This window comes from Biomphalaria glabrata, chromosome 13 (genome assembly GCF_947242115.1).
Source record: "Biomphalaria glabrata chromosome 13, xgBioGlab47.1, whole genome shotgun sequence".
Lineage (NCBI taxonomy): Eukaryota > Metazoa > Mollusca > Gastropoda > Planorbidae > Biomphalaria > Biomphalaria glabrata.
The window spans coordinates 13,805,801-13,818,550 of record NC_074723.1 but is presented as its reverse complement, the minus strand read 5'-3'; the positions used below and the strand labels follow the sequence as shown (position 1 = coordinate 13,818,550).

At 30.8% G+C, this 12,750-nt stretch overlaps 1 protein-coding gene across 5 annotated transcripts; it reads left to right on the top strand.

The window, feature by feature from the left end:
* Positions 1–238: 238 nt before the first annotated feature.
* Positions 239–12,703, top strand: LOC106061186 (uncharacterized). 5 transcript variants are annotated; one of them, XM_056007382.1, is made up of 7 exons: positions 254–339; positions 833–997; positions 4,287–4,538; positions 4,965–5,254; positions 5,983–6,099; positions 6,280–6,477; positions 7,238–12,703. In XM_056007382.1, exons 3-7 carry the CDS (start codon positions 4,361–4,363, stop codon positions 7,589–7,591), a joined length of 1,137 nt encoding a protein of 378 aa, XP_055863357.1. In that variant the 5' UTR covers positions 254–339; positions 833–997; positions 4,287–4,360; the 3' UTR covers positions 7,592–12,703. The 5 variants fall into 5 exon arrangements, with proteins under 5 accessions (XP_013074718.2, XP_055863357.1, XP_055863358.1 ...); XM_056007383.1 differs by having other exon boundaries at positions 257–339; positions 939–997; XM_056007384.1 differs by having other exon boundaries at positions 260–339; positions 933–997.
* Positions 12,704–12,750: the final 47 nt, after the last annotated feature.

The following is a 12,750-nucleotide window of genomic DNA, read 5'->3' as shown; positions in this document are numbered from 1 at the left end:
ATTGTAAATTGATTTTAAATTAGATCTAGATCTATAGGTCTAGAATCTAGATCTAATAGGAAAATGTTAGAAAAAATGGAAGCTTTAAAAAATTGCTTTCAAATATGAATATATCAAGATATATATCTATTAGCTAAAATTAAATGGCGTCATAATATATCTAGACTATCAATGTGAGAGTTATGGTTACAAAATATTTAAAGGATCTCTCCCTTAAACGGAACTGCTGTTTACAGAGTCATGCGCATTATATGGAGCGACGGCTTATGTTTTTACAGAACTACGGAGTGTATTGTAGATCTAGATCTAGACCTAGTCTAGACTCAACTACTTGAACTAGTTAATAATAAACATAGATCTAGATTTAAAATGTCTATATATCTTATATAGCTCTAGATATAAACATAGTTAGATGTTATATTAATCTTTGTTGTTGCACTAGTCTAGCTAGGACGTCTACGTCTTAAGTCTTAGAGTCGTCTTAGACTTAGACTTATTAATTTAATAGATCTGGTCTGATCTATATCTAGAATTTTATCTAGATCTGGAATAGAATTATAGTATTATAGATTGACTAGAACCTAGCTAGAATGATAGTAGATTCTATCACTTAAGTAGATAATCTAGATTTATGATTATAAATAATATTAAATATAATCATTATTTTATTAATTATTATTATTATAGTTTTAGATCTGGTTAAAATCTGGTACATACAGATCTAGAATCTAGATCTAATAATCTAATTAAATCTAATTATAATCTAATAATAAATAATATTTAATATAATAAATTATTTATCATTTAATATATTAAGTTTTATTAACTCTAGTGACGTCTAGTCTAGTACTAGAGTAGTAGTCTAGTCAGTCTAGACTCTACCAATCTAGACTGACTATAGAGTTTAAAGTTTAAGCTGGTTACACTTACAGTATGAGTATACCAGTCAACTCAGTGTAGTATTAATTTATTTCCCAGCCAGGCCCCAGTGTAAGATGTAAGTTATCTACTTATAGAATATATCTGTCTAGAATCTAGATCTAAACTTAAGTTTAAAGTAGACTAGATCTAGATTAGATTTTATTTAGTTTTTTGATCTAATAGAAGGCACTTTGATAAAAATTTCAGACTCAATATATTGTAAACAGATATGCTTGATTAACTGTTTAACTTATTTTACTTTTAAATTATAGATAGAAGTCCAAGAAAATATTGTACACTTCATGATGAGGGACCAAATGTAAAAAAAAAATGACAGAAAAAGTACTTTTTTTTTCTGTTAAAAAGGCTACACAGTAACAGTTATTTAACTTTCAGAGCTATATTATTATTATTATAATATATAAAAAAAATATTTCAACACAAATGCATGAATTTAATAGTTACAAACTAAAAAGTTTAATTAAAAATTGTTTAACTTTTCAACATGTGGTAGCGGTTGAAATGCACATCCCTTTGTTCTGGTCATGTGATATTAACAACTTAATTATCAAAAAATGATGCAATTAACTATTTTGTCAGTCTGCATTTGAAGAGGGTAATGTAGAAGTTATGGGAGTCAATATCTGCACTTGAAAGTAGCAGCATAGGAGGCCTTTTAAAAATGTTGTTTTGCCAAAAGCTTCTATGCAATGTAATGAATGGGGTTGTTTAGAATTTTTTAAAGTCACGTGGTGGTGTTTAATTTCTGTTTATATAAATATGGGAATCTGATTAGCGATTTAGGTGAATATTTAGTGGTTTTAATCAAATCATTTGTGGCAAAAAATGTACTGCAGGAATATCAAGTACATACCCTTTTAATAACTTAGAACTTAGATGAAGCCGAAACATATATAATATGTAATAGATTCTAGTCTCTAGACTTATTATTGAGATCTAGGTCTAAATTGACCTAGATCTAAAAGCATTAGTATAACCAGCTCTAGAAAAAAAAACACATCTTAATCCACATTGCACCCTCCCTGACCAAAAAGTAAATAGAGTGTGTCCGACTGATTTTAACAACCTGGTCAGTTAGACATACACATGTAGGCCTTAGTTGACTGTACATGTGTAATCGATGATACTGCAAGACTAAACCCTGCAGGGTTTTTTCATTGTGCGTTATGCAATAGTGTTTGCTCAATGTTGAGTTGAAAGACAAAAAAATAACACACTGGCATGCATGGTTAGTCAAGCATGTACATAGACCTATCTTTACACTAAAATAGTTACACACCCTCCCTGCCCAAAAAGTAAAAAGACTGTGTGGCCGACTGATTTTAACAACCTGGTCAGATAGCCTACACATGTAGGTCTATTGTACTGTAAATTGCAGTCCTTAATGACGAGACTACCCCACATTTTTTTTTCCTTGCGTGTTTAACATTTATGTGTTAGTTGTATGGTGAGTGGTAAGACAAGAAAAAAACACGATGGCATGGTTAGTCAAGCATGTACTTTACACTAAAGTAGTGTGAAAAATAAAATAAAATATACAGGTCAACTGTTTCATTAAACTCCAACAATTTCATTTCTATTTCTTTGGTTACTAGAAATGTGAAATATTCTAAATCTGTTATTTAATGAGATTTTAAACTTTATCGGTATAATAAGATTTTCTGTTAAGTAATAAGTTAATTAATATCTTATTTTTAAAGTACCTTTCTTTTCTAAAGGTTTTAATATTTATAAGGCAAAAGTACAAACACACATATTTACAAAGACATACCTTTTTTTTTTTTTTTTTTTTTTCAAATTTTATTGTGCACTAACGTTTATGTAAGAAACATCTTCCTTATTACTGATTTTATTATGGATAAATATTTCTTGAATGTTAAAGAGTTAGATCGAACCGTAGGCATAGAGTTGGATGATTAGCTAGGTCTAAATTACCCCTCCCCCCCAAAAAAAAAATGTTATGAAAAAGTTTATAGTTTTTTAAATTAATTTTCTTTAGTTTAGTTTAACTATAATTTAAAATTATTTTAGTTGAAACTTAGTTTTAGCTTAACTTTTAAAATTTAGTTAGTTCCCATCCTTACATAACAAAAGTGTCTAAAAGGCTGCCTGGTCATGAGGTATATGCTCTGGGCTGTTGCTGGGTGGTCTCGATCTCATGGGTTCAAATCCTACCCACTGCCATTCCATTGCCTGCTGTCCTGTGAGATGGTTTGGGCTAGGGTGTATTAATCTTCTAATCTGAAGAAACATTGAAAACATATTACATATGTACATTAAAACAAACATTTTACAACATCTAGACTAAGTAAATTAACTCTTTCTCTCCTAACTGACGATACCAACGTTGATTCCACCAGAATGTGGTAAATAATTACGGAAAGAAAGAGTTGAGAGCCCTCCCCCCCCTCAGTTTAATCATATTTTGTCTTATCATACTTTAGATCCAAAATACGATAATATCCTAGATAGAAAATATTAAAGTGCTGTAGAAAATCATGACAATCCTTAACCATTGTAAAGAGCACAGCCTTCTCTTTGAAATGAAACACTAATTTTAATCGTTTTGAATGCATATCCAATGATAACTTCAGCTGACCAAGGTCAACTGTTATTCTTTGAGGACCTTACAAAATGCACAAAAGTGCCAGTTTGAACAACTGAACCCAATATTTATTAGTGACTCAGCCAATGTACTCTAGGTGAAAGATTATCCCAATCTTCTATTGGTAAATCTTTTGACCAGAAAAAAATTATATTTCCACTTTTGCTTATACTGTACAAGGATAAATTTAGCACTGATCAATTTTTTTATTTTTTTTTTGCAAGTTATTATTAGCATTTAGATTCCCCAAATTATATTTGTCAAACTCTGGAAGAATATTTTTCTCTTGCTATTATAACTTTTCAGAATTGTACTTTCAATTTTGTAACAAGGTTGTGATCTTCCAGTCTGGTCATCGTGTAATAATTTTTTTTTTATCTCGTTAAACCCTTGTGAGTTTATGAATCTGTAAATACGCATATTTGAGGCACCTCCTCATACTAGATAATTTTCCTTATAAAACTGCTTCGCATCAGCCATGATTTCTCAGATATTCTTCTTCTCTAGCATTGTAGTCTCAGATCAATAAAAGTACCTTGCTTTAATTTGGATCTTAAAACTCGTGTATTGTTTATTATAGAAGTTATCCTTCTCTTTGAAACACCTTGTTACTATGCCACAATTTTTCAATTTTTTAATTAAGTTGCTCAATTAACTTTTTAAAATTAAACTGAAACCTGATTTTGTTCTTAATTTTGTAAAAATTCAAAACATAAAAAAAAAACTTTTGTACCAACAGAATATTCATCATGGCATTGAACAACAGATAAACCGCAATATTTTGGTGTGGAAGTGTAAACATAAAAAGTACAGATGACACCCCGCTCGCCCTGGGATCGAATGAAGACTAAAAACTTTTATATGATACTAGTTTTAGTGGCGGTATCAACTATAACATTGTGGATACTTTCTTCTCCATCTCCAAACTTTCAAACGATTGTCAGCAAAACACAGTCTGGAATCATACGTGCTTCTAATATTCAAATAAGAGGTATTAATAAAACATTTGCAATTACTTTATATATATATATATATTTCAATATTCTTTTCCCATTATTAATGAATATTATATAAATGAGAATACATAGATGGTTAAAAGGAATCTTTGGTCAATAGTGAACAAATATAAAATATAATTTTTTTAAAATAAAAGTAATTATGATACAGTTAAAAAAAAGTGTTAAAAAATGTAATCCTGTTTTGAGTGCAACCTTAAGTTGTTGATATAGGACGAGTTAATTTACTTATAAATTTGAAAATATCAAAGAAAAGAAACTATTTCAGATATTATTTATCATTAATTAAAACATAAACATTGAAATAATCAATTTTATCATGTTACATATAAAAAAACTTATCTTTGGAAGTCCCCCCACATTGAATAGAGCTTTTAAAATTAATCTCTTTGTTTCAACAGAAAAGGAATTAACTGTCGATCCAGTTTACTTGAAAAGACTTGGATTCACAGCAGATGTAAATGCTCAGAACATTGAAGAAACGGGCTATTCTGAAAGCTCAGTGATTAGCACTGAATCTGATTTTGTACCATTGCTGAAAGATAGCTATGGGCTCCCTGTCATTGCCAGTGGAGTAAAACCTGATCTGTTTCCAGAGGCAGTCGTGCTCATGAACTCAATAAAATCCCTTCTTCCACATTACAAAACTGTGTTATATGACCTGGGCGTATCAGCTTCAGAACAACTCTTGGTAAATATATTGTTACACAAAGCCTTTATTTATATTTTGATAATTGCTCTAATGTCTCCATTAGGTTCGCTTAAGGAATAAATTGTATAAATGTTGTTTTTAGCAAAAAATAGCATTTTAATCCTTTTATTTTAAGCCACAACAGTCAAATGAATTTAGGGTTTGATGAGAGAAAAAAATAATTGAAAGTTTCAAATAATACTTATGTTAATGCATGAACAAGAAACCACACACATGCAAAAAAAAAGCAACCCTAAAAACTACCTTAAACATTATAGCTTATGTACCTTGCTATCAATAAAAGTATTGATATTAGACAATGATAATGCGAAAAACAATAAAACATGGGCTTGTGTTAAAAGTAAAATAATAGATCTATACTCATATATATTTTATATATTTTTTTTTACACCTGATATTTGAATCTATTTTTAGCCATTTACAATAGAAACAAAAACTGTGTTTGTGTAGGAGGGACCCTGTTAAAATTTCATGTTGAACTACTATTGACTCTTTAAAAACTATACATATTATTGTATCTGTATTGTGCTGACAAAATGATGGAGAAATCACCAACATATTTAAATAATATTACTTCATGAATAAGAAGGGAAATAAATCTTACTAATCTTACATTGGCAATGAATCCTAAATATTTGTTTAAACAATGACCTGTGCAAGAAGATATATATATATATATGCTTTAACTTCATTTCTTTTATTTTCAGCTCAACAAACATTGTAATGTGAGTTGGAATTGTGAAACTAGAGTCTTCAAATTTGACAAATATCCATCTCATGTGAAATATTTAAATATAAAGAGTTACAGACCACTCTGTATACAGGTATTATTATGAACTTCTTTGTCATTTTTTTTTTTTTATTAATTTTTTTTTAAATTTATAAATTGATTTGTCAACAGTAGTACTAAATATGAACATTTTGAAGCATTTTTATCATTAAAAAAAACACAATTTGTTGTTAAGAAAGGGGCTTTGCTAACATGCACGTTTTAAATTTTATAGGAGATGCTGCATAGGTATGGAGCTGTGATCTGGGTTGATGATGGATATTATTTTACTGAGAGCAATCTGACTCTTTCCTTGACTCGTGCTAAAGAGTTTGGTCTCCAAGGTTGGCCTTTGAAAGATCCTACCTCTTCTTTTACTCATCCAAAAATGTTCAAGTTTTTCAACATGGATCAGAACTCTTACTTCTTTCAGGTAAACAAGATAACTTTTTCAGACTATTTTTGATCTTTAAATTGTGTAGTTCCTCAATTAATTTCTGGTATCTTAGGAAAAGAGAGCAAAGGTAACTAGTCAGTTTTCTTCATTAAGTGTTTTTAGCTTCAGAGCTGCTGATATTTTCTTTTTTGAAAGGTACTTAGTGTGGACGGGGCTTATTTGGGTACTGTCTGTACCTTGTATCAATACTTTAGTGACTGAAATAGAGAGAGGAGAGGGGTTGAACTGGTTGCATCTCACTGTCAGGACAGTAGCTATAGACCCTCAACTCATGTCCAAGGCCGCTGGACAATGTTGGCATTGCCATGCTGTCCTCCTTAAACTGGGAAAGTTTTGGAGATCTTTCCTCTCAACACCAGTGCCACAGCGTGTTGGCTAATTGCAATGCTGGCATCATCAAAAACGCAGAGCTGGAGACCTCCCAAAGTTTTTGACTACTTTTAGCTCTAGCAGATCAACCTTCGATCTTTTCATCCCCATACCCAACCTTGTAAGTTGTGTGCAGTGGCTACTCCGATTGCCATGTTCCCCCACACATTTGGGGTGGAGCTGTGTTGTGAGTTTTTACATTGGCCGCATGGCCTTCAAAACTGTGACCAAAATGAAATCCTTTTGACCATCCCATGGTGATGTGCTGCAACCATGATGAGGTGGGCACTTCAAAGGTCTGTCAAAAGTTTTTGTTTATTTTGGCCTCCATACTAAATATAGTAAATTTTATTGCTTTCTTTCTCAGCATGCTATAGAAGCCTCACATCTGATGGTATTCAACACAGAAAAAGTAAGCAAAGATGTTATGCTACCCTGGGTGAAATGTGCCCTGATGGAGGAATGCATCAGCCCACCCGGAGCCCAAGACTCTGGCTGCAACTATTTCAGGAAGCCCCTTTTCAAGTATACTGGCTGCCATAAGTATGATATGTCTGCACTGAATGTCATATTAGGGATTGCCTTCAAGTTTGATGAGGAGCCATACACTAATAGGGAAAAGCTGTTTGGCAACTTATTGGATGACCAGTTAAGAGCTGAGAACAAAACTAGGCCTGAGTATGAAATAAGGTGGGCCATGAGCAGGCAGATAAATGTTTAGCCTAGTTGCTTGTGATTGTGATTATTTTTATTTTGGAGAGACTATTTAAATTTAGTAGGATTTATTCTCTTGTTCGATATGCATAAAGACAGTGGGTTTAAGATACTCATTGGTCTTACTGTCAGACTGTTTAAATGTCAAGTAGCTCTAAAATAAGTGCAGTATGATACATGTGTTACTATGTAGCATGTCTTATGTGCATGAGTAATTGTGTGCGTTCAGTATCCAGAATATACTTTTACTGTCTAATGTGCCAGATAAAAAACTTTTTTCTCTTAAGCTTAGAAAAAGTATGTGCTTCCATCCTGTTTATTTGTTTCTTGCCTATAATTAAACCACTCATTGATGTTTCTTTGGCAACTTGATAATGTGAGAAAAATTTTTATGACTTGTTCAGGTGCTTATTTTTTTTTTTTTTTTTTTGGTTGTTGATAACATTTGATATAGCAAAGCATTTTTAAATATTTACTCATTTATGTGTATAAATGATTTTTTGCTTGCTTCAATTAATTCTTTGATGAGCCATACAAACCTTTCAATTTCAAACTCTAAATGTGACATTTGATGCTCTCTAGCTTGCTTGTATAATGGTTGTAGAATCATTTCTTTCTCTTGCTCAAGCTTGTTTCTACTGTATGATTAATCAAAATGTGAGACTTATTAACAGTGAACATTAAAAGTGAGAGATGTGAAGATGAAAAGATGTGTTGATAATCTTGTATTATTATAATTTTTTTATGGACTTATCCACTTTTTTATTGATATTTTTCTCAACTTAGCCAGAAATTTGTCTGAGATTTTGATTTCCTTTGTTACTTTTGCATTTGTCTTATTGATATAATATTTATTTCTGCATTATTTGTTTGTTATTACTTTTTTATACTTATACTTTCAAAAGCAAAATATTTTTAATGAAACTTTCCTGATCAAAGTCATAGGATAATTTCTGTTGTTAAAACATAAAAAAAAATATTAAATAGATTATTATTTCAGTGGCAGATAAGGCTTTACTAAATTTGCCTTTGTAATACATATAGTTCCTAAATCAAAGAAATGATTATTTTTTAATATATATATATTTCAACTGCCAGTGTGTATGTATGTACATTTCTTTGTAAAAGATTCTTGTAATTACTTTTGATATTAATCATATTTGTGATGTAAAGCTCATTCTTAAGTCAGATAAAAAAAAATTATTTATATTTAAAATATTAAGATAAAGTTATCTTCTTTCCTGATATCGAACATCACTCTATGGTCTTTAAAGAAGAGTTCTTCATTTAAAGTTTTATATACTTTGAAAATCAATAACACAGCATTTCAGGTCATTTGGATATATCCTGTAGTGTGGCTACATTTGATAATTATAGATTTTCAGATTAAAACTTTGACATTGGGCTACGGTTAAAAACATAAAAATTTTTCGTAAACCTTAATTTGGAATTGTAAACTTTTATGCAAGTTTTTTTATAATGTCATTTTCATTTGGAATGAAGACTTGCAGCAAATCAATTTCTTTTTGAGACATAGTTTTAAAGATCGCAATATTTTTGAGAATGCATGCATATAGCAATCTAACAAGTGAATAGGAAATTAGCTATTTTCTCTCTCAAAAGTAGAAAAATGTTATTTACAAAAAAGAATTGAGTGCAAGAAAGTTTTGATCAATACTTATCAATTCTGTTTCATTTAAAATAAAAATTTTACTCTGTGCATAAAAGTACTTTAATGTATATAGTTGTGCTTTAAAAAAATGTATTTATATATTTTCCAATAATAATTATTTATTGTTTTATTGAGAACAAATTTGGATTTAGCAAATGTGTTTTTTTTTACTGTGACATAATTATTATTTTTTCTCACTTCAGACAATGCTGTTAAAGGCACTCATCTGAGAAAGCCTCATTCACTTTCTTACAGTGTTACTATCCATACTGAAATAGTTAGGCAAATATTTTTTTGTGTGTGTTTAAGGTATAAGTTAAATTCAGAAGTGTTTATTTCTCTAATGCACTAAATTAAAAGCTAGATATAATATTCTGAGTACAATCAATACATTCTGTAACTATTACTGTTTATCCTTTAGACTTTTTGAATTCCAGTCAATTAAAAAAAAAGTTAAGTTCCCTTTCAGACCTTGTGGTCTATAGGGCAGATGATGTAAAGGTCATCTGAATTTGTGGCCTACGGTTAACGAGGGTGTCATGTGGCCAGCACAATGACTAATCGCCTTTACTTTTCCCTAATTAATGTCAGGTACCCATTAGAGCTGGGTGGACTCAGAGACGCCCGAAGATCCTGAAATTCAAAATCCCAGTCTTCACCAGGATTCGGACCCCGGTTCGGAAGTCAAGCCATAGCACCTCCTCCAGTCAATTAGAAAGAGTTTTTTTTTTTATTTGTGATGCATGTCATTGTCATGGCAACCTACATTCCGCAGTATAGTCAGCTAGTTGGTCCTGACCACATTGTGGATACAGAAATGTGTAAACACAAACTTCTCATGTCTTCTAAAACAAAATTGCTCAAAATATTCCTAAGTTAAGTTTTTTTTTGATGGGGGTCACGGGAGGAGGAGGGATAGTACTCATTTAAAATAGAAATATACTTTTTAATTTCTAAAATCTGGTTGATTTCTTAGCAACACTGTCAATAAAAGTGACTGCAAATTTGTACTCTTAAATTTTTCAATGTCTTTTCTAGTCTTAGGTTTAAAAATGTTGTAATTTTAAAAAATCATTGGATTTATTCAATGAAAATGAATAAATTTGTGAATTGGCTGTGTAGGAATCACTCTAAATCATTAACATCATTTAAAAATCTGTATTTAAAAAAAATTGCTTTTTTGTAGCGCATCTTCCATGCTTATAACATGCTCAGTATACTATGGTCCAATCTCTTTTCTGGACCAGTGGGGGTACCTAGAAAAAGGTTTCAGTGCTGACTTAAGGTGCGCGGCAAATACAACTCTGCTTGAGTTAGGATTCAAACTCAAGTTCCCATGTTAGGTGACAGCCCTAGCCAAGCGGTTATGGCCTTGCAGCCACACATCCTACACTATCATATTTAATTTTTTTTTACAAATGTATTAGCCTACTTCAATTGATTTTCTTTTTCTACCTGAGATGAAATGTGAATAGTTCATTTATTATTTCATGGGACTAAATTAAAAACTTGTTCATCTTATGATAAATATAAGGTGTTTTAAAAATATAAAAAAACAAAAAAAGGTGCATTCATACCGATTAGCATAAAATTTACTGTGCTGGTCAGTTGTTTAAAATTAGCTGACAAACATATCTATAAGACTGCATTTTTTGTGTGTGTGAAGGAGCCAATGCATAGGTCTATGGTTCATGTCATGGAGGAGACACCATTTTTTTTCTTCAAAAATAGGCTGACTCTACCAATAGTTATTACAATAAAATGTGGTATTTATGGTAGACTAATAGTACCATCTGATGCTAAAGAACATTACTAGCAGTTTTTTTGTATATTAAAAACTCTTTTATTTCTTGTTCAGAATGATAACAGAAAACCAGAAGTGTAAACCTTTATATCTCTTCTCTAAATGTTTAAAGCACAAATATAAAAGACCCACCCAGGATATTAGCATCTTTTTTTTTCTATTCTAAAGATATTAAAAGTATGAATTTTTGGTAACTATAGACATGTTGGTCATTTTTATTTTTCTAAAAAAAATTTGTTATATCTAAGAGTTAGCATTATTTGCTTAGGAGTTTGGCACAGGGCTTAAAAAATGGAAATAATGGCTATTAGGTTATGCTTGGGTTAACCTGAGTAAAAGTGATTGAACACTGTGCAACTTTTGCATATGCATAAACATGGGAATTAAACATCTATCTTATAGAACTTTAAAGCAATTTTGACCTTTCTTGTAAAGCTACATTATACTTGTGTAAAATCATCTAATTTTGTCATTAAATTGTTTACTGTATGTATATGTATATATATATATATTTTGTCTTTTCCATATGTTATATAAGTTATGGTAAAATTGACCTTGATATACTGTATTAAATTATTTTTTGAAATCAGTTCCTACTTTATGCTCAAATAAAATCAGATAGAATATGATAAGCTCAGATCAAATAGGATCTGAACCAATCATCATTGAAAAAAAAAATGGCCAGTATGGGGATGGAACCCATGACATTCATGTTATTAGCACGACATTCATCAACTTTGCCATCATTTTTGTCCATTTCCAGACTTCCAGCTGTTGACAAATTTGTTCCTTCCGTGAAGAGAATGCAAGATCATAGTACGAATTGAAAATTATTTTGTAAACATAAACTTGAATTTGATGTCCTACAAATTGCTAATCATTCTGTACTAGTGAATACCACACAACATTCTGGCCTCCTATATTGTCCACACACTCATTGTACTGCCTACTTTACACTGCTCATCTTCTTATACATTTTCAACATTTTAATAAAAATATATATATATATTGCACTTCTATAAAAAAAAAAAAGGAAAGTTTTCTCATATTGCAAGGTGTACAGGCCCATGGACATTTCAAACTATAGTAGATGTAATTTTTGTGATAAGTTCTTATTTCAAGCACCATTGTTACTCTCGTATTCATTGCTTGAATTGTTTTTTTTTTTTTTATACCATTGGTTATCAGTATTAGAGCATAAAAATGTTCTCCTTTGAAATGTGTGTAGCTATGAATTTTACTATGAATGATGTTGCATGGTCTGATGTGCATGTTTCTTGAACACTTCATTGTTGAGGCTATTCTTGTTCCTTATCACAAACGAGATTAATTTCTATGAACTCAGAGCGTGGTGTGTGCAGAATTCTAGTTTGTGTATAGATGTGATATTAGTGACTTTCCTAAAACAGATTTGAAGCAAATGTTATCACTGTATAGATTAAACCAATTTATTTATTGATGAATTGAACACATGATTTGTCAACCATGTATGTGTATGGAGGTGATCTGCTTCCTAGTCTCACACTGTACACCACTTTATAAATAGCTTTTTTTTTTTTAGCCCAGTGTATTGTGTGTATTTTCCCCATCTATGGTGCAATTTCTAATATCCAGAAACTTGAATAAATGGCTATTAAAATGCATTCATATTTGAAGTCAATTATTTGTAGTAAATGTTCTATCTTTTCGA